General features: G+C 36.7%; 1 protein-coding gene across 2 annotated transcripts in view; it reads right to left on the bottom strand.

The window, feature by feature from the left end:
- Positions 1-1,752: 1,752 nt before the first annotated feature.
- Positions 1,753-26,196, bottom strand: part of rictor (rapamycin-insensitive companion of Tor) — a 211,888-nt gene continuing 187,444 nt past the window's right edge. For both annotated transcript variants that reach the window (XM_089100085.1, XM_089100086.1), the window contains exons 19-20: positions 15,455-15,575; positions 1,753-1,946 (exon numbers count right to left, since the gene is read on the bottom strand). In XM_089100085.1, the coding sequence (XP_088956211.1) occupies positions 1,802-1,946; positions 15,455-15,575 (266 nt within the window). In that variant the 3' untranslated portion in view covers positions 1,753-1,801. The remainder of the gene's footprint in view (positions 1,947-15,454; positions 15,576-26,196) is intronic.

The following is a 26,196-nucleotide window of genomic DNA, read 5'->3' as shown; positions in this document are numbered from 1 at the left end:
TAAATTCTAGTAGTAAATATAAAAAAAGGTAAAATAAATTATAAAAATGGTTATTATTCCAAAAAAATTCCCTGAATTTCCAGATAAAGATGAGCACCAAATCGCTATCTTTTCCACGATTCAAATATTGCGACAAAATTCCATTTCTTTACACTATCCGTTTACGTGGATTTTTACAATCAAGATTTTAAAATTTGTTTTTCTATTTGACAGTCCCACAATCCAAAGCAACTTTTTAAAGAACAGTTCGCGGGGTAAGCTCTGAAAAATGAAAATATTTAAGAAATTTTAATATCTGAAAATAATTTTTTGCAGGAACAATTAAGACGAAAGATACAGCGAAACTGATCAGTTCTATCCATTGTATACTTTTTACCCCAGCTGTGTATCATACCACAAATTAACCCAACTACGTATAAGCAAACGTAAGAACGTACTTTCCATAAAAAAAGAGGTCTTATGCAATAAGAATAATTTCAGGTTCTTTTTCTGATTCAAAATCCTTCTAATAATATTTCAAAAATTCCTTTAAAATAATGACCATCTATCCGAATTTTCAAATTAGATAGAATTCTTCTGGGACATTCTCGACCACAATTTTTCAAGTCGCTTCTAAGGTTTGGCAAATAAAGCTTTCGCAATTAACAAGATATCAAGCTCTTTGCTACGATGAATGATAATAATAGATTTTAATAATCTTATTGCAAAATCGATCTAGGAGGGTCCCTTCTTTAAGCAACATCCGATTTTTACCAAGCCAGAAGAAAGTATGATGACGTAAAAAAACACCATATTTTAATAAAAAAGTACCATAACGTACCACCAGAAAAAAAAATATGGACTAGGATCCTAAAAACGAATATAACTGGTACATTAGTATTATGAGGGCAACTATGATTGTGGTATCCCCTCAAATTATGTCAATTTTGAATTTCGGAGTTATATTTCAGTGCATCTTAAAAATGACAATTCATCGAATATAAAGGGGTAATAAAGTCAACATGCAAATAAAATAGCTCAATCATGGTAGTAACAGGAAAAAACCTTACTACTGTATTTGCTTGTGATAAGTTATCATGGAAGAAATAAAAAACAAATGGGTTTCAAAAGACTGTGAAAGATTTAATGTTTCATATTCATTAAAAAATTATTATTTTTCGTAAGCCTTTTATTCACCAACTTTTATACAGAGTAATCCCCACTCAATTTGTTTTAGGCGCTTTACACCATAGATATTGAGGAGCAAAATTTTTACAGGGATTGGTCCTCGGACCAGACTTAACAAGGACACAAGGAACCTCTTCCCCTATCTAGGTATGCTTCTACATTAATTTAGAAAAAAATGTAATGTTTAAAATTTTATGCATGGCAATTTAGCTTTCGGATGTTTGCGGACAACCATCAACCCCATTCTCATTATTTCGGTGTTTCTAAGTGAAATTCAAAACCTTTTTCACAGGTTCAGAATCTTTTTTACTTGCTCCATACAACAAACGAACTGTTTAATTTTTTACACACCACCAAACGCTTAAGGATGAATAAAAATGCCCTTGCCAAAATTCATATCCTATTATATCGGTCCCATGGACCCCCCCCCCTCCTCCCTTTCATTAAAAACTAAATTAAGTGGCCTAAAATAAAAAAAAATTCTAAATATGACAACCGTTGAGATGGTAAATTTCGGATTTGCATACAGCCTAGCAGGCTACAAGGTAGTGCAAAAGCTCAAGACACAAATTTAAAAAATACTGATCCACAACAAATTATTTATTGCTGTTTGAATTGTAATAGAAAAAAAAAACTAATCAGTAATGTCAACAAAGTCAATAAACAATTCTTGTAAAAATCTACGAGATCTGAGATGATACGTACGAGTTGAAATAGAGCTATAAACATCATAATAAAAGCAACCATCTTGAAAACCCCATGGATATGCCTGTTTCAACCTGAAATTAACAAAATTAAATCATTAGGCCACGCTAAAAATAATATAGACATTCAAATCACTTTTTTTTTCTCAAACTATTCTCAAAATAAGTAAAAAAGGAGCTAAAGTAACCCCTTGAATTGGGTATTCGAAAGACCAAACTATTTTGTGGGAAGATCATAGGGATCTTGCAAGGACAAAATACAGGCAATAGTAATCCAGAAAGGATTCAGGGCTTAGCTTTGTACAAATGTAAAAAGAAGAAGAAAGAACTAATGTAAGAAGAAGAAGAAAAAAACGCACATAAAAGTTTGTTGAAGAGGGAAGGTTACCGCCAAAGAACTTCCCTGGAATCAAAAACTATTTTTTGAAAATGCATTGAAACCTGAGAAAAATTAAGCAATCTATACTTTTAAGTAACATCATTTCCATTCTCCCTACAAAAAAACACTTCCTCACTTTCCTTAAGAATTTGAAGATTAAAAGAAGAAATTGAAAAAGAAGAAGAAATTTCCTTAAGAAATTGAAAAAGAAGAAGAAAAAAACTTTTTCTTAAAACAATGAATAGTTTTGGCGGGAAGTTTTGGAGTATGTGAAGTATTGATTTTTGGTTATTGCGACCAGGAACCGAGTGAAAAAAGGATTTTCATTTTTTCTTCTTTTTCTTTCTTTCTTCTTTTTCTCTTTTTTTCTCTTCTTTCTCTTTATTATGTTATCATAAGTGTTAATTTTAAGAGGGTAAATACTTCCGAACAAGCGTTAGCTTATGGAAGGTCATTTGTTTTTTTGCGTTGTGGTGTTTTTGGAATAAACCCTTATCTTATCTTAGATAAAATTCGATCCATTTTACAGTCATAACTACATAAAACTAGTGAGCAACTGTAACACCAGTTTGATTTTAAAAATATAGCAAGTTTCGGTGAAACTTAAGAGTGAAAAAATTTAGTTGGATTTGTGTTGGAGCAGTCAGAAAGAAAAAGGAATAAAAAAGACTGCACCGTAAAAAACATTATGTGAAAACATATCATTTTTTCCTTAATTGCTTTCGATTAACAGAATATAGTATACCCTTCACTGAAAGTAACATTAGTATTCCTCTCACGAAAAGGTTGTACAACATCGGTACAAAATTTTAAGCTCTCGCATAAAGGCATAAAAAAGACAGAAGAAACGAAGTTCTGTTTAGTTTCCTTGCCCTTCTTTTAGAATTTTTTATTTCTACCAGATCTATTACGGATACTTCCAGAAAAAGTTCAGAAGTTCCACAAAAGTCGTACAACATCCATAAAGAACTCAAATTCTAGCATAACCCTATAAAAAAGACAAAAGGAAAGAGCTTCTGTTTAGTTTCTCTTCCCTTCTTTTAGAATAATTTACTTCTGGCAGATTCGTGACGGATTGTTCCAGAAAAAAGTTAGGTTCCACGAAAATCATACAACATCCGCACACAATTCAAACTCTTGCAAAACGCCAAAAAGAAGACAGAAGAAAAGAGGCTCTGTGCCTTTTTTAGAATAATTTATTTCTGGCATATATTCAATTACAGAATTAGAGAGAAAGCATTTGAAACCAGAACTGGACAATTATACTCTTCTTACATAGTTGAACTACAGACTGATACCACGGCCACGGATATTGTGTTCGTCAATATGCCGGCCACTGTGGACTTATCAATGCGACAGCGACTTTGTAGCAGTATTCAGATTATAATGTACTTAATTAGTTAAGCAACCGACTCACGGCACAGCCACAGTTCTTGTGTTTGCTGACGTGATGGCTTCTTGGGCCAACTTAAGCGCAAGGAAATATGCTTTTTTTTTTCGACAAAATATTGGACTTTTGCTATTATAGCAACCCCTTTAGTGATAAGAACAGTTGTACTACAGTCATGGAGGTAGTTCCCAATATGAATGTATAATTATATCAACGTGAGGCTAACCTCTGAACCCTGACGAAACACTCAAATGGGATTCTTTCAAAGAGCCACCTACAATTTTGGACCGAAGGGTATCCCTAAGGATCATCAAGGATAGCAAGTTTAGGAGAGCCTGTAGCTTATCCAAATTAATGCCACAAAACTAACAATGTCACAAGTGAAGTCTCTTTTTCTCATCTTTTTAATCGGTTTCAACTAAACTGTCTTTTCCCTAATGTCCATAACACTATCCATATTTCATTTTCTAAAAGCTTTCGGATAGAAAACTCCTTTTCACAACTGTTAGCGTTGACATAAATGTCTACTTTAAAAATATAAAACTAATGTAACTTTAAAAGCCACTAGCTGTCAAGGCGTGGAAAATTAACATCTTGAACGTTGACCTTGATCCTCTAGGCGTCAATCACAGGTGCACAAAGAGAATCCTAAGTGATGGCTTTTAGAATTCAACAAGAAGTCGTTATCAGTTTATCCAAAGCTGGGACTCCCAACCAAGGTTATATACAACCAAAAGGCTACCTGCAAGCATCCCTCGGTGGGACTTAACCGAGAATTTCCATTTAAGCACATAATATGGTAGGTATAGATTAGCATTTTAGCATTTTTTTTTTTTTTTTAATCTCAAAGGGACGTGCGAAGCTTCTGTAACACACTACATTAATATACTATTGCAAAAATAAAAACAAAGTTTAGGAGTCCCTGCTCTCAAGTATAGCCCTGTTCCAAATAACAGGGCTATATTTAAGGGGAATGACTACCCAAGGAGAACACTGACACTTCTACCCGAGGGGAATGACTCTCTTTCACTACCATTTTTCTTATGTAAATTGCGAGCTGTATTTAAAGCATGCAACGCTACCTCCCCACTCCCACCTCTCCCCAAACTTTATCTCGATCCTCTTAGATGAAAATAAAATAGATCATTAACTAATGTCTGAACATCTAATGATCATGTAATGTCTGAACTATTTTTTTAAAGAAGCTAATTACCTCAAAAGGTACCCCAAGATACCCATTACAGCTAGCATACACGTCGAAATCTTTCAAAAGGGAACGGCGGATTGACAAAAGAGAACACCAAAGAATACCAAAAACGGATGCTATATAGTGTAATATCCGAAAACAAATTGTTTGAAAGGGAGGGGCAGAACCCATACGACCCCCATTCGCCATTTTACGTGCTCGAAGGTGACCTCAAAATGACAATTTTAGTAGTGAGTTTTAATTGTCTGAAAAAGATATGCTAGTGTCGCATATTTCTATGCTCATTTTTTATTAGTTCAAAATAAAGCATCAAATCTTCCAAAGTTAGGCATATGTTTCATGGTTAATTTCCTAAAAGATTCCCGTGGGTGGTTTTTTCATTCTTTCAATTTTTTTAAAAAATGTAAGCATTTTCTTAAGCATTAACGCAACATAAATTTCAAAATCAAGAACTGTCATTGAAACTCGGGAACTTGATTTGTTCAAACATTGACCTTGACCTTCTTAGATCTAGTCCTATGAAAACCAATCACAGTAAGAACGTAAACTAAAACCGTATTCTTGAGCGGGATATATTTAAAGGGATACTTAAAGAGATGTAATGTTTTTTTTTCTATCTCCAAGCAAAACAGTCTACTTTTTAACATAACAAAAACAAAAGGGCAATTTCCATGCCTTGGCTAGCTGATACGTCAATATACGCTGATACGTTCAGCGAGAAGCCTCAAGACCAAAATTCTATGCTCTAGCAAGAAATGTCTAAACTTCGCGAGAAATTTTTAAAGCGTCAAATTCATAATTCAAGTAATAATTCAAGTAACTTCATGAAATAGAACCCTGGAACATCTTACGTCAGAATATAATCAATCAATTAGTTTAGTATGGCGTGGCAATTGAATCAAGTTTGACTTTTAAGTGATTTATCTTTCCCATTAATATTGGCCGGAGTTTTTACACTAGATGGTCTTATAAGCCAACTTCAATTTTAAAGCGATATTTGCACCAGGTAATTTCCTACAGTTCTGACTCAGCTTATTACGAAGATCCACTTATTATACATTGAAAAACCAAGAACTGTCACCGAAGCTTTTTTTTTTTTTTTTCTTGTTGCAAAGTTTGGCACTTTAGTTAATATGCTATCGTCCCAAAGGACGCAAATATGGACCTTTTTTTAAATGCTTAAAAAATGGAGGCAACTAATGTTCACTAGTATTGTCTTAACAATTCTTTACTGATTCTTTTATGTCATTCAAGTGTCACAAACGCCTCTCTTCTTCAGCGCGAAACGAAACGATGTATCCAAGGAAAGTGCCGAAGAGAAGAAAAAAAAAAAAAAAAAAAACGCGTAAAGTCAATGTGAAAAGAACCAAAAAACCAAATAAAAAACCAAAAAATTAAAATATTAAAAAAATTAAAAAAAAGCCAAAAATTAAAATAATTAAAACAAAATACCTAACAACCATAAAAGCGATTTATTCGCCAATATCCGCGATTTGCAAAAAATAAAAAAAAAAAAAATATGAACTGCCATCGACGGATACTAGCGAACAACTGACAAAGAAAAGGAACCAATTCATTCACTCAAAAAACAAAACGAACCAGCAATTAAATAAGTTGGAGAGCTAAGTCATTTGATTTCAGATTTTAATTAATGCATTTCTTGCAGACACCCTTTGAGACCTAAGGGGTTGTTCACGTGTTTGATTAGATGACAGGGAAAGTGGTTCAAGGTTTATTTCAGGGATTACTAAAGTATAGGCTTCTCTTTTGATAAAACCGAAATATGACTCGTTCTTTTAATTTTTGGCTTTTATTGAATTTTATTCATCTTTTAAGTTTTTGGTTTTTTCTTTGTTTTTTTTCACATTGACTTTCCGCGTTTGTTTTTTGTTGTTGTTTTTTTCTCTTCGGCACTTTCCTTGGATACATCGTTTCGTTTCGCGCTGAAGAAGAGAGGCGTTTGTCCTCTCAAAATATTCGCTTTGTTTTTTCAGTATTTTCATTTGGCCTATAAAAACCCCATTTTTGCTCGTTTTTCTTTCTTTATGTAATTAAATAAAACAAAGTATGATAAAAAAGTAATAGTTTAGAAATAAATTTCGGCTATATATTTGCACATTAGGGGGTGGGGGGGTGGGGGTAAAGCATAGCATATATTAAATACTTAGCCTAACCTAGATACCTTTTTCCCCCTAAACCCCCAAAGACACAAATTTGAATATTGTAAACGCAGTGAGAAATCACGGTTTGGGATCCAATTCTCTATTGAAAGAAACCCGTTTAACTAGTTTCCTTTAGCGGTTCTTCTCGCTTGTTGCCCGTCTACTACTAAAGTACCAACATTTATATCTAAGAGTTGTTTATTCCCTGATAGAATTTAAGAAGTATATTTACTGCATACCATGTAAGGGAGACCAACCGTACGAGGAAAGAGGCAATGTGGCATTGCCCTTAGTACCAAAATGAAATGAAATTATTCAGCTGCAATAGGTATTTTTGTGGCTTGTTCCCATTCAAATTATATGAAAACAAATTGACGGTGCGAAAAGCTTAAAAGTTTTATTTTTGCTCTCCAGTCAAATTATGAAAATGTGAGACACGCTTCGGGTTCTGGGCATGGAAATGCAGAAGCAATGACAAGAGACATACTTCCTTACTATTTGACAAATTTAGTGTTTCATTTAATTTTTCTCAAAAACTGTGACAAAAGGTCCAACAAAATATACCTATCTGCTAAGCTCAGGGAAAATTAAAAAATTTAAATGAATACATAAAATTTCCAACTCTAGCACTTCTTTTCCTTGAAGAATACATAAGAAAATTTTAATTTAGAGACAGCAGTTTTGGTCGCTTAAGTGTTCAAAATTCCTTTTTATATTCGATTTATTTCTCGACAGTTAATTTTCACTAAAGAAATTCTTATTCAGGATAGAGTGGGAACTGACAAGATAAAATTAATATACTCCATCTGAAAATCTCCAAGAATTCAGTGAAAAGGAAAAGATCAAATGGCTTCAGTCAAGATCAGGCGCAGAGCTCTAACATTGCCTAACGCATATGGCTGAAATTTATTATTTGATTTAATTATTTCTTTCTTTCCCTCGGCCACTTTGCATAGAAGAGGTGGTTGTAAAAACTTCGGAAGGGGGCTCATTCGGCTAAAGTCCCAACCTTTAATATACCGAGACACATTGGTTTCACCAAAACGGGACCAGAAAAAAAAGACCAGAAATGGGCCAAAAAACCTTTGTCACGGGCACTTTAAATGAAACGAATGATGGTGGAAACTTGAGAGGGGACTCATTCGATCAGATATTGGTAAGCTTTACTGATCTTTCTAATGCCTGAAGGGGATTGGAGGGCATCCAGCCTCCTTTCCATGCCCTTTTCTACTACCCGACCTCCCCTCGTAACTCTCATATTATTGGATCATAATTTTAATAGTCATTTTTTCACCCACATCGGAAGGTCTAATAAGCATACCCCTTGGGGTTACCATCACCCCCACAGCCTCAATGACGAAACCGTTAATTATTTAAAGCTTATCCATAGCTTTAGTAGAAAAGACGGTAATGTTTAGTCTTGGTTGCCAGATTAGCAAAAACGTCTTAGGGATCTTTCGCTAGGCCAAGATTCGTAGTTTCAAAGGATATACTCTGGAAAAGACAACCATATCTGATTAAATAAAAAGGCACTATGTCCACCCAAGTTTTCAAATTATTTGCAATACTTTGGAATAGCCTAGAGGACCGAATTGATCTTTCAGGTAATGTCGAGGGGGAGGGAGGTCAACTGACACCAAATTGCGACTTGGGGAGGGGAAGAAGTAAATTAAAAGACACTTTTTCTAACCAAGTCACCAAAACAGCATACCTGCAATATCTTTAGAGCAGTTTGGAGGATGAAGTTGAATATTTAAGGTACAGTTGGTGGAAAAGAAGAGGGCGGTTGTGGCAATCGGGGACAAAAAACAATTTTTGCCTCCGATCTCCCAAAACGTTTTTGTACCATATGCAACTATGGGAATTGTACCTTTTTATAGTCTATACACGATTGAGTGGTGAGGGAAATCAAAAAACACTACGAGGTGCTAGGTATTGAAAAGGGTGTATCTCCAATATTTGAAAGACTTGGGGTGCAAAGTTGAATTTTACAGGAAGTGCTGAGGGAAGAGGGGTTACATGTAGACGCTGAATTATGATATGGAGAGAGGGTAGAGCTAAACCTCAAAAGGTACCCCAAGATACCCATTACAGCTAGCATACACGTCGAAATCTTTCAAAAGGGAACGGCGGATTGACAAAAGAGAACACCAAAGAATACCAAAAACGGATGCTATATAGTGTAATATCCGAAAACAAATTGTTTGAAAGGGAGGGGCAGAACCCATACGACCCCCATTCGCCATTTTACGTGCTCGAAGGTGACTTCAAAATGACAATTTTAGTAGTGAGTTTTAATTGTCTGAAAAGGATATGCTAGTGTCGCATATTTCTATGCTCATTTTTTATTAGTTCAAAATAAAGCATCAAATCTTCCAAAGTTAGGCATATGTTTCATGGTTAATTTCCTAAAAGATTCCCGTGGGTGGTTTTTTCATTCTTTCAATTTTTTTAAAAAATGTAAGCATTTTCTTAAGCATTAACGCAACATAAATTTCAAAATCAAGAACTGTCATTGAAACTCGGGAACATGATTTGTTCAAACATTGACCTTGACCTTCTTAGATCTAGTCCTATGAAAACCAATCACAGTAAGAACGTAAACTAAAACCGTATTCTTGAGCGGGATATATTTAAAGGGATACTTAAAGAGATGTAATGTTTTTTTTTCTATCTCCAAGCAAAACAGTCTACTTTTTAACATAACAAAAACAAAAGGGCAATTTCCATGCCTTGGCTAGCTGATACGTCAATATACGCTGATACGTTCAGCGAGAAGCCTCAAGACCAAAATTCTATGCTCTAGCAAGAAATGGCTAAACTTCGCGAGAAATTTTTAAAGCGTCAAATTCATAATTCAAGTAATAATTCAAGTAACTTCATGAAATAGAACCCTGGAACATCTTACGTCAGAATATAATCAATCAATTAGTTTAGTATGGCGTGGCAATTGAATCAAGTTTGACTTTTAAGTGATTTATCTTTCCCATTAATATTGGCCGGAGTTTTTACACTAGATGGTCTTATAAGCCAACTTCAATTTTAAAGCGATATTTGCACCAGGTAATTTCCTACATTTCGGACTCAGCTTATTACGAAGATCCAATTATTATACATATAAAAACCAAGAACGGTCACCGAAGCTTTTTTTTTTTTTTTTTTCTTGTTGCAAAGTTTGGCACTTGAGTTAAAATTCTATCGTCCCAATGGACGCAAATCTGGACCTTTTTTTAACTACTTAAAAAATGGAGGCAACTAATGTTCACTAGTATTGTCTTGACAATTCTTTACTGATTCTTTTATGTCATTCAAGTGTCACAAACGCCTCTCTTGTTCAGCGCGAAACGAAACGATGTATCAAAGGAAAGTACCGAAAAGAAGAAAACAACAACAAAAAAAAAACGCGGAAAGTCAATGTGAAAAGAACCAAAAAAAACAAAGAAAAAACCAAAAACTTAACAGATCAAAAAAACTAAATAAAAGCCAAAAATTAAAAGAGTTAAAACCAAATACCTAAAAACCATAAAAGCGAGTTATTCGCCAATATCCGCGATTTGCAAAAATAAAAAAAATAAAAAAATATGAACTGCCATCGACGGATACTAGCGAACAACTGACAAAGAAAAGGAATCAATTCATTCACTCAAAAAAACAAAGCGAACCAGCAATTAAATAAGTTGGAGAACTATGTCATTTGATTTCGGATTTTAATTAATGCATTTCTTGCAGACACCCTTTGAGACCTAAGGGGTTGTTCACGTGTTTGATTGGATGACTGGGAAAGTGGTTCAAGGTTTATTTCAGGGATTACTAAAGTATCGGCTTCTCTTTTGAGAAAACCGAAATATGACTCGTTCTTTTAATTTTTGGCTTTTATTGAATTTTATTCATCTTTTAAGTTTTTGGTTTTTTCTTTGTTTTTTTTCACATTGACTTTCCGCGTTTGTTTTTTGTTGTTGTTTTTTTCTCTTCGGCACTTTCCTTGGATACATCGTTTCGTTTCGCGCTGAAGAAGAGATGCGTTTGTCCTCTCGAAATATTCGCTTTGTTTTATCAGTATTTTCATTTGGCCTATAAAAACCCCATTTTTGCTCGTTTTTCTTTCTTTATGTAATTAAATAAAACAAAGTATGATAAAAAAGTAATAGTTAAGAAATAAATTTTGGCTATATATTTGCATATCAGGGGGGTGGGGGGGGGGGGGGGGTAAATCAAAACATATAATAAATACGTAACCTAACTTAGGTGCCTTTTTTCCCCCCTAAACCCCAAAAAACAACAGTTTAAATATTGTAAACGCAATGACAAACCACGGCTTGCAATCCAATTCTCTATTGAAAGAAACCCGTTAAACTAGTTTCCTTTAGCGGTTCTTCTCGCTTGTTGCCCGTCTACTACTAAAGTACCAACATTTATATCTAAGAGGTGTTTATTCCCTGATAGAATTTAAGAAGTATATTTACTGCATACCATGTAAGGGAGACCAACCGTACGAGGAAAGAGGCAATGTGGCATTGCCCTTAGTACCAAAATGAAATGAAATTATTCAGCTGCAATAGGTATTTTTGTGGCTTGTTCCCATTCAAATTATATGAAAACAAATTGACGGTGCGAAAAGCTTAAAAGTTTTATTTTTGCTCTCCAGTCAAATTATGAAAATGTGAGACACGCTTCGGGTTCTGGGCATGGAAATGCAGAAGCAATGACAAGAGACATACTTCCTTACTATTTGACAAATTTAGTGTTTCATTTAATTTTTCTCAAAAACTGTGACAAAAGGTCCAACAAAATATACCTATCTGCTAAGCTCAGGGAAAATAAAAAAATTTAAATGAATACATAAAATTTCCAACTCTAGCACTTCTTTTCCTTGAAGAATACATAAGAAAATTTTAATTTAGAGACAGCAGTTTTGGTCGCTTAAGTGTTCAAAATTCCTTTTTATATTCGATTTATTTCTCGACAGTTAATTTTCACTAAAGAAATTCTTATTCAGGATAGAGTGGGAACTGACAAGATAAAATTAATATACTCCATCTGAAAATCTCCAGGAATTCAGTGAAAAGGAAAAGATCAAATGGCTTCAGTCAAGATCAGGCGCAGAGCTCTAACATTGCCTAACGCATATGGCTGAAATTTATTATTTGATTTAATTATTTCTTTCTTTCCCTCGGCCACTTTGCATAGAAGAGGTGGTTGTAAAAACTTCGGAAGGGGGCTCATTCGGCTAAAGTCCCAACCTTTAATATACCGAGACACATTGGTTTCACCAAAACGGGACCAGAAAAAAAGAGACCAGAAATGGGCCAAAAAACCTTTGTCACGGGCACTTTAAATGAAACGAATGATGGTGGAAACTTGAGAGGGGACTCATTCGATCAGATATTGGTAAGCTTTACTGATCTTTCTAATGCCTGAAGGGGATTGGAGGGCATCCAGCCTCCTTTCCATGCCCTTTTCTACTACCCGACCTCCCCTCGTAACTCTCATATTATTGGATCATAATTTTAATAGTAATTTTTTCACCCACATCGGAAGGTCTAATAAGCATACCCCTTGGGGTTACCATCACCCCCACAGCCTCAATGACGAAACCGTTAATTATTTAAAGCTTATCCATAGCTTTAGTAGAAAAGACGGTAATGTTTAGTCTTGGTTGCCAGATTAGCAAAAACGTCTTAGGGATCTTTCGCTAGGCCAAGATTCGTAGTTTCAAAGGATATACTCTGGAAAAGACAACCATATCTGATTAAATAAAAAGGCACTATGTCCACCCAAGTTTTCAAATTATTTGCAATACTTTGGAATAGCCTAGAGGACCGAATTGATCTTTCAGGTAATGTCAAGGGGGACGGAGGTCAACTGACACCAAATTGCGACTTGGGGAGGCGAAGAAGTAAATTAAAAGACACTTTTCTAACCAAGTCACCAAAACAGCATACCTGCAATATCTTTAGAGCAGTTTGGAGGATGAAGTTGAATATTTCAGGTACAGTTGGTGGAAAAGAAGAGGGCGATTGTGGCAATCGGGGACAAAAAACAATTTTTGCCTCCGATCTCCCAAAACGTTTTTGTACCATATGCAACTATGGGAATTGCACCTTTTTATAGTCTATACACGATTGAGTGGTGAGGGAAATCAAAAAACACTACGAGGTGCTAGGTATTGAAAAGGGTGTATCTCCAATATTTGAAAGACTTGGGGTGCAAAGTTGAATTTTACAGGAAGTGCTGAGGGAAGAGGGGTTACACGTAGACGCTGAATTATGATATGGAGAGAGGGTAGAGCTAAACCTCAAAAGGTACCCCAAGATACCCATTACAGCTAGCATACACGTCGAAATCTTTCAAAAGGGAACGGCGGATTGACAAAAGAGAACACCAAAGAATACCAAAAACGGATGCTATATAGTGTAATATCCGAAAACAAATTGTTTGAAAGGGAGGGGCAGAACCCATACGACCGCCATTCGCCATTTTACGTGCTCGAAGGTGACTTCAAAATGACAATTTTAGTAGTGAGTTTTAATTGTCTGAAAAGGATATGCTAGTGTCGCATATTTCTATGCTCATTTTTTATTAGTTCAAAATAAAGCATCAAATCTTCCAAAGTTAGGCATATGTTTCATGGTTAATTTCCTAAAAGATTCCCGTGGGTGGTTTTTTCATTCTTTCAATTTTTTTAAAAAATGTAAGCATTTTCTTAAGCATTAACGCAACATAAATTTCAAAATCAAGAACTGTCATTGAAACTCGGGAACTTGATTTGTTCAAACATTGACCTTGACCTTCTTAGATCTAGTCCTATGAAAACCAATCACAGTAAGAACGTAAACTAAAACCGTATTCTTGAGCGGGATATATTTAAAGGGATACTTAAAGAGATGTAATGTTTTTTTTCTATCTCCAAGCAAAACAGTCTACTTTTTAACATAACAAAAACAAAAGGGCAATTTCCATGCCTTGGCTAGCTGATACGTCAATATACGCTGATACGTTCAGCGAGAAGCCTCAAGACCAAAATTCTATGCTCTAGCAAGAAATGGCTAAACTTCGCGAGAAATTTTTAAAGCGTCAAATTCATAATTCAAGTAATAATTCAAGTAACTTCATGAAATAGAACCCTGGAACATCTTACGTCAGAATATAATCAATCAATTAGTTTAGTATGGCGTGGCAATTGAATCAAGTTTGACTTTTAAGTGATTTATCTTTCCCATTAATATTGGCCGGAGTTTTTACACTAGATGGTCTTATAAGCCAACTTAAATTTTAAAGCGATATTTGCACCAGGTAATTTCCTACATTTCGGACTCAGCTTATTACGAATATCCAATTATTATACATTTAAAAACCAATAACTGTCACCGAAGCTTTTTTTTTTTTTTTTTTCTTGTTGCAAATTTTTGGCCTTTTGTTAAAATTCTATCGTCCCAATGGACGCAAATCTGGACCTTTTTTTAACTACTTAAAAAATGGAGGCAACTAATGTTCACTAGTATTGTCTTGACAATTCTTTACTGATTCTTTTATGTCATTCAAGTGACTTCCAGTGTAAACAAACTAATTGTGAGTCAATTACCGGGAAAAAGAAAAGAGGTAAGAAATTAAGATCTTGGAATGTTACATTCTATAGAGCATGGAACTGTTGATATTGAATATCTAAGTGACGATGTAGAAGGAGTTCAAAAAAGAGCAGTTAAAATCATCCTTGGAGAAAAATTTGTAGATATAAGTCTGCATCTTGAGTCTTTAAAGATTGAAACTCATAGAGATCGCAGTTGATAATGCGTTTCGGGTAATTTCTCCTTGCTAGCCCAAAGCACCGACTTTTTCTACCCCCTGCTGCCAACTCAGTAGTTAATACCAGAAAGAAGAACAATTAATGCCAGCGCCTTGCAGAACTAATCGATTTAACAATTCATTTGTGCCGTTTCTTACCAATGTCTATAACAAAATGCCTTAGGACTAGGTTTGTAAATGACAGCGACATTCAGTTTGCGATTTTTATCTATGACTATGGAATCTATCTTTAATAAATGATTTCTGATTTCTGATATTTAGGATAGGCATAATAAGCGCAGAAACACTAATATTTGGATACTCAGCAGAACAAAGAAAAGGTATAACACATGAATTCCTCTTATGTTTACAAAGGATTTCAAGTAGGTCTTCTTTCGTTTCAGTTTTTCTAAATACGTCAGTTAAAAGTACATCTTTGCATAAGTACAACACATACCAGCCATTTCTGGTGCGCGGCCTAAAGAATCACCAGAATGAATACTACACCAGAATTGCTGCACTTGCTGAAGTGATTATTATTATGTAGAGATAAAATGAGTAAAACCATTTACTGCTATAATGAATTAATGGGCATGTCACCCCTCTCTAGTTTTATTTATTATAGCACTTGAAGAACAGATTGTTGACATATTTTGTGCTAACCTTAATAAGCCTTCTTCATGAGCGTTAAGTCCGATTCCTGTGCCAATCTTAGTAACTAGTGACAATAGCTCATTCCGCACAACATTTCTTTCCATGGAGTGGCTTCCATCATCTGCTGATACTAGAAAAAAAATATATACTTCTAAATGGTTTTGTAATTATCTTTTTCGTTTTACCCTGCTACAAGTCCTCATCCTATTTAAAGTATGAAAAAAGTTTCATGGGAAGTAAACTTGCATTAGAAACTTGAAGCGAATCTGAGGGTAAAAGCATATTTAAGTTTCTTAAATTAAATTTCAATAGGACTTTGAAAAGAAAAAAACTTAACACATTGCGGTTTCCTTTGTTTATCCAATATCCACTTTGAACCACCATTTGGTAAAAATAAAATTAACACAAAATCTTCTCCACTCACGTCCCTTTAAGCATAAATTTTAAATGAATTACGTAAATAATACTGATGCCAGGGCCATATCTAGGATATTTGTTCAGTGGGCAGGGGGTATCAAAATGATTTTTCTTTGGGGAGGGAGGTTACCAAAACAATTTTCCGGTTGAGGTTTTTTGTTTTTAACCTACATTTCTACGGTAAATTTACGATTAGGAGAAAAATTTCAGGGTAGGGTTCAAAACTCTTATAATCCCCCTGGGATGCAGCCGCAATCGATAATAAATATTATTCAAAACCAATAATACACAATAAACAAGTAAAAAAACTAGAAAAAATCATCATTCAGACATTGCTTTTCTTTCTTTTTGAAGGACCCGAAAGACCCACAAGCAGCTGCTTTGAAAGTGGGTTTCAAGCCATAGCACACGTAATTCCAGGGGAAAAATCTGACCTAGGTATCGGTGTCGGGAGTAAATGAATATGTTATAAACGTCGTGCATTCAAACTATGAATGTGTGATATTAGCGGGAATAGTCTTTTAAATGATTAGAGCAGCAGGCCTGAAAATAATTTGAGACCAAAAATAGTACACGATAGTGTGAAGCTATAACAATGATAGCGGTTGCAGCATTGGACCTACAGCTTTGAGTGCTTTATTATGTAGTGAGTTTAACTTATGTAAATGCGACTTGAAAGTAGATTCTCAAAATGTATATTAACAATGAAATTGAGATTTGACAAGAGCGCTGTAAATCCGGGTCAGTGTTTTTCTTGGGCATTAGTGACTAGGCTTACTCAGGGTTCCCATCAACACTTGTGATACGCCGCTTGAACGAAAGGTTTTCGTCGATTAAAACCTTATATATTGAAGATATCCGTTTTGTGGTCTCTTTATAAGCCCACACAGTTTCAATGGCATTCAGGTTAGGATCCAGCGAACTGACACAGAAAAACAATGTTGCATCCACCCACAGGTATGGTTCTTCAACAATGTTTTGTAACTTCATTGTCAGAGATTTAAAGCTACATCCTAAACTACTCATAGGTCAATCATCCACACATGCTATTAGATCACCCTGGGCATCTGCAACAATCCACAACGTGACTAGTACGTGACATAGTTAGCACCAGTAAGGGCTATGACTTGCAAAAATCAGCATGTGAACAAGAAATTTTTTTTTCTTATCTGAGAACCTCACCAAAGCTAGATCCACGTATCACCTTGCTGCATGATCAGAGAGCTTTCCCATGTTTCATCTCCTTTCTTTGACGTTATTTTCAAGGTATTTGCAACAGAACATTTTCGGTGTGGATATCTTTGAAACATACCTACTATAGACTATTGTCTGCCCCCCCCCAAAAAAAAACAGCAACAGATTGTATGTACATGTATATATTAACTACTTTTTGAATATAGTGATTAACAAAAGGCCATTTCTTGGATTGGAAACATTCCACCGAAATGAGCTAAACCACACTTCCAAAAACCAAATCTAATTCAGAATGGAATTCTACATCCTCAACATCGAAAATGGGATAAAAAGTCTCCGTAGAAAACCCCAGCATTGTAGAACTATCTTCCAGACAACTTGTCAGTCCCCCTTTAAGTGCGACACCTAATGTATCCAATCACGTGCACATAATCACCCTTTCCAGAATGAGAAAACTTAGCGATAACAAAAGTTTCGTACAGCTATTTTTTCTTTTCTAGTTCATTTCTTACAGAAACTCTTGATCTATTCGATACGAGATTAGAAAAAGCTGAAACAAGAAAATAAATCGGTGAGCAAAAGAAATACTTCTTTAGGCACTAAAAGTTGAATAGCCTCCCAAAGCTGTGTCAGCTTGAAGGCATCCAGACGACAAAGGGAGGACAAGACATAATAAATGAAGAAGGCATTTGCGTTGGCTGACGAGATTAGTTTAGGAAATGTTTTAATGAGCTTCTTGAATGCAAAATGGCCCTTCTGGCTAAGGAAAAATACTGGCGTATGTTAACAGAAGTCTTAGTCAAAGTGAATATGAGAAGAAAATAATTTCACACAAATAAGATTTCACTACTTGTAAAGCATAGAGGTTCTATTTTCACCACTTGTAAAGCATAGAGGTTCTATTCTAACTAAACCGATTTGTCACTTCTACAGTAGCTGATTCATGGGCAGCGTGATAACGCTGCCATGTAAAGAGCGCTATATCTTCAATGCCTCATTTGTATTTTCAGGCCACTTAGCATGGAAGGAGTTGACGTATAACCGTCAGAAAGGGCTTATTCAATTGGAAGTTGAAAGTTCGAGTGCCCTTTTTAAGAGTCAAAAGTGACTGGAGGGCAACCAGCCCCCCCCCTCTCCCACGCCCTTCTTGGTTGCCCTTCAATCCCCTCAACCCTAAAGACGTCCAATCAAAATTTTGAGGACGTCATTTCGCTCGAAAGAACCGAAATGTCCAATAAATATGCCTCTGGGGATGACTAAATAAACAAAAACAAGTTTTTTCAACTGAAAGTAAGGAGCAACATTAAAACTTTAAACCAACAGAAATTAGTCCGTATATGGCGTTTTTAATTTACGAGATGATTGAGAAACAGGAAGATTAACAATATAATTAAGTAGTCGAGAAAACGAGAGCAATATCAACCAGTGGACAGAAAATAAGCGAAAAGAACAAAAGCAGATATTTCGGCAACGACCTCCACCACGCCGTCTTCAGTGCTCAACTAAGGAAATATGTTATTTGAATCTTTTAATATTTAGTTATTGTAAATTGGGTTTATAGGAATATTTCTAGCATCTCTATTTAAAGCGAGGTCTCTATTTATATATTTTTAATTTCAATTGCCTCCCTAAAAGATTGCAGTAATCCATTTGCTGTGGATATTAAATTTACCTCATCAAAAGAACTATATAATCTAGTTTTTTTTTTAAATGTGGAGGGCCAAAGCAGAATCGAAATCATAATTTTTATTTTCACATCTCAAGGATTTATCTACTGAGATCTTGTGTTCATACAGTCATTCCCCCAGCTGTTGACGGGTCCTCCAAATGTAAAACTTCCCGCAAGAACAATGAACTCTGTAAACACCACTACTCAGTATAGGGTCAGTTTTATCCTTTCCAGAACTGAAAAAAACACTCAGTCTTTAGTTCATTTTTGAAAAAAAAAAAAAAACAAACAAACAAAGACTGTGTTTCTTTAAAATTTTCGAAGTTTGTCGCTGGATATCGGGATATATTTAAGTTTACTTCAAAGGCCATTTTTTCTTCTTCTTGTTTTTGAGCTCTGAAGACGGCCTGGCGGAGGTCCTTGCCATTAAACTAAATAAAAAACAACAAGTTTTTTTTAACTGAAAGTAAGGAGCGACATTAAAACTTAAAACGAACAGAAATTATTCCGTATATGAAAGGGGCTGTCCCCTCCTCAATACCTCGCTCTTTACGCTAAAGTTTTTTACTTTTTTAAAAAATAAAGTTGTGTGACAGATTCAAACTTTAGCATAAAGAGCGAGGTCTTCAAGAGGGGCCAAGTCCTCTCATACACGGAATTATTTCTGTTCGATTTAATTTTAAACGTTACTCCTTACTTGCAGTAAAAAAAACTTGTTTTTTTTATTTAATTTCTGAAAGTTCTTGAATTCATGCCGTTTTTATTTTGGCTAACCGTACAAGAATAATTAGAATGAAATTCGCATATTAATTTTCCGTAACTTCTGACGTAACTTACGAATGAACTTACGTAACGAACTTCTATATTCGTATGTTTTATTACGTATATTAGGGAGTTTGCCCCCTAGTCGATACCTTGCTCTTTACGCTAAAGTTCGAATTTTGTTCAAAACACAAACCCCTGAATCACAAAGGCCGGTTAATTAGAATAGATAGCTCTTTTGAAAGTACTAAAAAAATCTTTAGCGAAAAGGGCGAGGTATTGACTAGGGGGCGAACCCCCTCATATACGTAATAATTTCTGTGTGTTTTAAGTTTTAATGTTGCTCTTTACTTTCAGTTGAAAATTTTTTTTTTTTTTTTATTTAATTTCTGATCGTTCTTTAAATAATGCTGGGAAATCCGGCGCCCCCATCATAGATATGTCCCTTCCCCCAGCGAAGTATCCTCCGTGGAAGGATCTTCCCACATGGCCATCTCCACTGACACCCCCCATCAGAAAAAAATTCCTTAAGGAACCTCCTGATACTTCCCAAGAACAAAAAATATTTTTAAACAACAGGCAAAACTCATAACTTACAGCTCTTCCCCCGGGAGCTCTGGGAGATGAAAGTAGAGTAGGAACTACCATTTCTGAGCCTTTATGTTCCTTCCGGTTTTTCTGGTAGGTAATTCTATTCTACTGGTCATTACACTCTTTCTTTGTCAAGAGATTTACGCAATTTAAGGACAAGTTTTTCTGACGTAGATTTCTAGTTCATGATATATAATTTTTTTTTTTAGTTTAAATCCGTGGTCATTCATATTTAAATTGATTAGTAGTTTTTTTTTTTTTTTAAACTTGGCTAATAGGTTTTTAAACCTATAAATACGAACGCTACATGCATTCCATTTTTGGAACTAGGAGTGAGATTGTGTGTGATGCTATCAGACTGGTTTCGTTTCATGGGTTCATTAATAGAAGGACTAATGTTTTTTGAAAAGGGTAATTACTTCTTTAGTTTACGAGATTTGCGAATTTTTTGCGAAAAGGTACTCCATTTTCACTACTGTGATCTGATTGAATTGTCGCCGACAATGAGATTTAATCGTTACTAAGCCTATTGTTATTGCGAAAGGGGTTACTCAATTTACTTCTTAGTGTTAAATGACAGATTTCCAAATACGATCATTTTGAAAAGCACAAAAAAAAAATTGGTTCATCCCCTCATTTCTATAGGGCAGGAGATAACTTAATTTACTTTGGCAACGAATGATATTAATTAGTGATTGATTGTATCAGTGGAGAAAAAAAGGATCAAACTGATTAACAGTTAAGGTAACCCCAAAGGATCTGTCAACTGCGGTAATTTGTTATAAATTTGAAAAATACCTAACGACGAATCGGAAACATTTGATTAACATTTGCAAAGAAAAGGAGTAATGGGATTTGTGAATTGGAGGAGATGGGGTGGTTATGCACTGTATAATACACAAATGATGTTTTGGAGAGCTAGGGGTCGTGTATGTCTCTTTGGGATATGTGTGTCTCCTTGGGAGCATTTGAATATTTTGGTTACTAAAGTATTATATTTTCATCATGTTTTAGGATATTCGATTAGGATTAACTTAACTTCATTCCTTGAGTGTTGTCGGGGGTAACACGTAAGTACCAAATTTTGAGTTCACTGCAGGGGATTTTCCACAAGGAGAATTTTCCATGGGGAGGGAATTTTCCAGGAGGTGAATTGCTACAAGTTTCACGGGAAATCATCCGTACATGGGTTTTTTCCAAATTTTAAAGAAAATTTGCAAATGAAAAGAGGATTTTTGCACCAAACTTATGTTAATTTCTGCTCGTTTTGGGTTTTGATTCGATTATTTCCTACATTCTTTACAGTCTCATGAAATGTAATTAAACAAATATAAAACATTTTTCAACTAAAGTAAGGAGCAAGCTTTAAAACTCATAACAGATTTTCTTTTAAAATTTGGAAAAAAAAAGCCAACTTCACAATAAAGAGTAAGGAGTTAAGGATGAGACAGACTTTTGATCTTTTACATAATTAAATAAATAAAAACGGGGGGGGGGGGGGGCGGGGGTTAAGTTGTACAGGGTTTCAGTTATAAAGGGGTTAATTTAAATAGGTCTCACTTGCACGAAGGTTCAGATGCATGGGGATTCACTTGCTTGGGGTTCAGTTACACGGGGATTCAGTTACAATGGAACCCACACAAAAAAACAATGAGGGCACACACAAAAGCCAAATTAGCCCAGTGGCCTACGAGAAATCATGGGTTGCATGGGGGGTTGACTTGCACGAGGGTTCAGTTAAAGGGGTACAGTTACACGGGAGTTTAGTTAAATTGGGTTGAGTACAAATATAAAAGATTTTTCAACTAAAGTAAGGAGCAAGTTTAAAACTCATAACAGATTTTCTTTAAAAATTTGGAAGCCAACTTCGCAATAAAGAGTAAGGAGTTAAGCATGAGACAGACTTTTGACCTTTTAAATAATTAAATAAATAAAAAAGGGGGTTCAGTTGTACAGGGTTTCGGCTATACAGGGTTTCAGTTAAAGAGGTCTCACTTGCACGAAAGTTCAGATGCATGGGGGTTCACTTGCTTGGGGTTCAGTTACACCGGGATTCAGTTACAATGGAACCCACACAAAAAACAATGGGGGCACACACAAAAGCCAAATTAGCCCTGTGGCCTACGAGAAATCATAGGTTGCATGGGGGGTTGACTTGCACGAGGGTTCAGTTAAAGGGAGTACAGTTACACAGGGGTTTAGTTAAATTGGGTTGAGTTGCACGAGGGTTCAGTAGCACGAGACTTCAGTAGCACGGGGGGTTCGGTTGTACAGGGTTTCGGTTATACAGGGGTTCAGTTACATGGAGGGTATAGTGAGATTTTAAAAGATGATTTAAAAGATGATTTTAGAAGAGGATTTGAAGATGAAACTCTGTGGTCGTTATAATACACAAGTTCCATTTGAACAGTGTTGTGAGGTCTCCTACCCCAACCTCAAAGGGTTCCGGTCCTCCTACCCCAACCCTGAAGGAAGCCAGTGGTCCTCAAAGGTCCCCCAAGCTCCCAAAGGACCACCCAGCCCTCAAGAACCCCCCTCAGACCCTCAAAGGCCCTCCCCGGGCTCTCGTCTTTCGTAGGTGAATATTGTCTGAAACTTATGTTTCGGGGTGTATGGGTTACTATTTTTGACTTTTCGGATTTGGATTTCTTAGTCTTTCATAGGTATGGGTTGTCTGAAACCTATGATTTGGGATGGATGGTTTGCTATTTTTGAATTTTCTGAGCTGGATTTCTCACCCCTTTCATGGGTGTGTGTTGTCGGAAAATTATGATTTGGGATGTGTAGTTTGCAAGTTGGACTTTTCAGGGCTAGATTTCTTAGTCTTTCGTTGGTGTGTGTTGTCTGAAATCTATGATTTGGGATGTGTGGGTTGCTATTTTTTTACTTTTCTGAGCTTTAGCCTAATTGCGTAGCTATTAAAGGAACATTAGAGACGACACACTCAAAGTGACGACTAACACATAGAGACGACACACACACAGAGACAACAAAAACACAGAGACGACACACATAGAGAGAAGACCCACACAAAGAGACGACATACACAATGAGACGACTTACACAGAGAGACGACACACACACAGAGACGACTAACACACAGAGACGACAGAAAGACAGAGACGAATCACACACAGAGAGGACAAAACACACAGAAACGACACATAGAGACGACACATGCACAGAGACGAGACACACACACAGAGTCAACACACACAGAGAGAAGAGACACGAACACAGAAAAGACAAAACATACATATAGACGACACAAACCAAGAGACGTCACACACACACAGATACGAAACACACATAGAGACGAAACACACATAGAGACAACACACACACACAGAGAGACAACATCCACACAGAGACGACACACACACACAGAGACGACACACTCAAAGTGACGACTTACACATAGAGACGACACATGCACAGAGACAACAAACACACAGAGACGACACAGATAGAGAGACGACACACACACACAGAGACGACACACTCAAAGTGACGACTTACACATAGAGACGACACACACACAGAGACGACAAACACACAGAGACGACACACAGACAGAGACGACACGCAAACAGAGACGACAAACACACAGAGACAACACACACACATATACGAAACACACACAAAGCGACGACACATGCACAGAGAGTACAAACACACAGAAACGACAAACACACACAGAGACGACACACACATAGAGACAGCACAGACATAGAGATGACAGACACACAGATACAAAACACCCACAGAGAGGACTCACACACACACAGAGGACAAACACACAGAGACGACAGACACAAAGAGACGAATCACACACAGAGAGGACAAACACACAGAAACGACACATAGAGACGACACATGCACAGAGACGATACACACACACAGAGTCAACACACACAGAGAGACGAGACACACACCACACAGAAATGACAAACACACATAGAGATGACACACACAAAGAGACTACACACACACACAGATACGAAACACACATAGGGACGACACACACAAAGAGAAAACAACACACACACACACAGACAACATCCACACAGAGACGACACAAACACACACACAGAGACGACACACTCAAAGTGACGACTTACACATAGAGACTACACACACACAGAGACGACAATCACACAGACACGACACACACACACATATACACAGAGACGACACACACATAGAGACAACACAGACACAAAGACGACACAAACACAGAGACGACAACACATAGAGAGACGACACGCACACAGAGACGACAAACACACAGAGACAACACACACACACAGATACGAAACACACACAGAGACGATACATGCACAGAGACGACACACACACACAGAGTCGACTCACACAGAGACGACAGACACAAAGAGACGAATCACACACAGAGAGGACAAACACACAGAAACGACACACAGAGACGTCACACACACACGGATACGAAACACACAAAGAGACGACACTCACAGAGAGACAACACAAACCCACAGAGACAACATCCACACAGAGACGACACACACACACAGAGACGACAAACTCAAAGTGACGACTTACACATAGAGACGACACACACACAGAGACGACAAACACACAGAGACGGCACACATAGAGAGACGACACGCAAAAAGAGACGACACACACACAGAGACAACACACATACAGATACGAAACACACAAAGCGACGACACACGCACAGAGAGGACAAACACACAGAAACGACACACACACACAGAGACGACACACACATAGAGACAACACAGACATAGAGATGACAGACACACGGATACGAAACACCCACAGAGACGACACACACACACAGATTCCACTCACACACACAGAGGACAAACACACAGATACGAAAGACACAAATCGACGATTCACACACAGCGATGACAAACACACAGAACCAACACAAAGAGACGACACATGCACAGACACTACACACACACACACAGTCAACACACACAGAGAGACGAGACACACACACACACATAACAGACACACATACATAGAGACGATACACTTAAATAGACGTCACACACACACAGATAAGACACAAACATAGGGACGAAACACACATAGAAACCACGAACACACTAAGAGAACAAATATACCCAGAGACGACACAAACACACACACACACACAGACGACACACAAAAAGATACGACTTACTAAGCCCGGAGACTCATACGACTATACGAATAGAAATAAGACTAGACATACACACACATACAAGGAGAAGACACACACATAGAGACAACACAGACACAGAGACGACACACACCACCAGCTAACAAAACGTAGATTGACCACAGGCAAACCAAGACGAACAACACACAAAGACAACACACACACAGAAAAGAAATACCCACAGAGAGGACACACACACACAGAGTCCACACACACAGATAATACAGACAAACATATACTAATCACCCACATAGAGGAAAAACACAAAGACACGACACAAATACACCTCACACACACACACAGAGATGACCCACACATCTATTCGACACTCACATCCAGAAAACACACACACACAGTGAACCTATACAAACATAGAAGACACACACACACAGACAAGCCCTACACACGGACACGACATACAAATAGAGGCGACACACACACAGAGACGACACACACACAGAGACGACACGGATAAAGAGACGACACGCACACAGAGACGACAAACACACAGAGACAACACACATACACATACTAAACACACACAGCGACGACACACGCACAGAGAGTACACACACACAGAAACGACACACACACACAGAGACGACACACACATAGAGACAACACAGACATAGAGATGACAGACACACAGATACGAAACACCCACAGAGACGACACACACACAGAGTCCACTCACACACACAGAGGACAAACAAACAGAGACGGCATACACAAAGAGACGAATCACACACAGAGAGTACAAACACACAGAAACAACACATAGAGACGTCCCAGTCACAGATACTATACACACACACAGAGTCAACGACCTCAAAGAGATGAGACACACACACACAGAACTTACAAACATACATAGATATGACACACACAACGACAGGTCACACA

The sequence above is a fragment of the Artemia sp. Qi Xiang Cuo genome, chromosome 14, assembly GCF_049724085.1.
Source record: "Artemia sp. Qi Xiang Cuo chromosome 14, ASM4972408v1, whole genome shotgun sequence".
Taxonomy (NCBI): domain Eukaryota; kingdom Metazoa; phylum Arthropoda; class Branchiopoda; order Anostraca; family Artemiidae; genus Artemia; species Artemia sp. Qi Xiang Cuo.
This window is presented reverse-complemented; position numbering and strand designations above follow the sequence as displayed.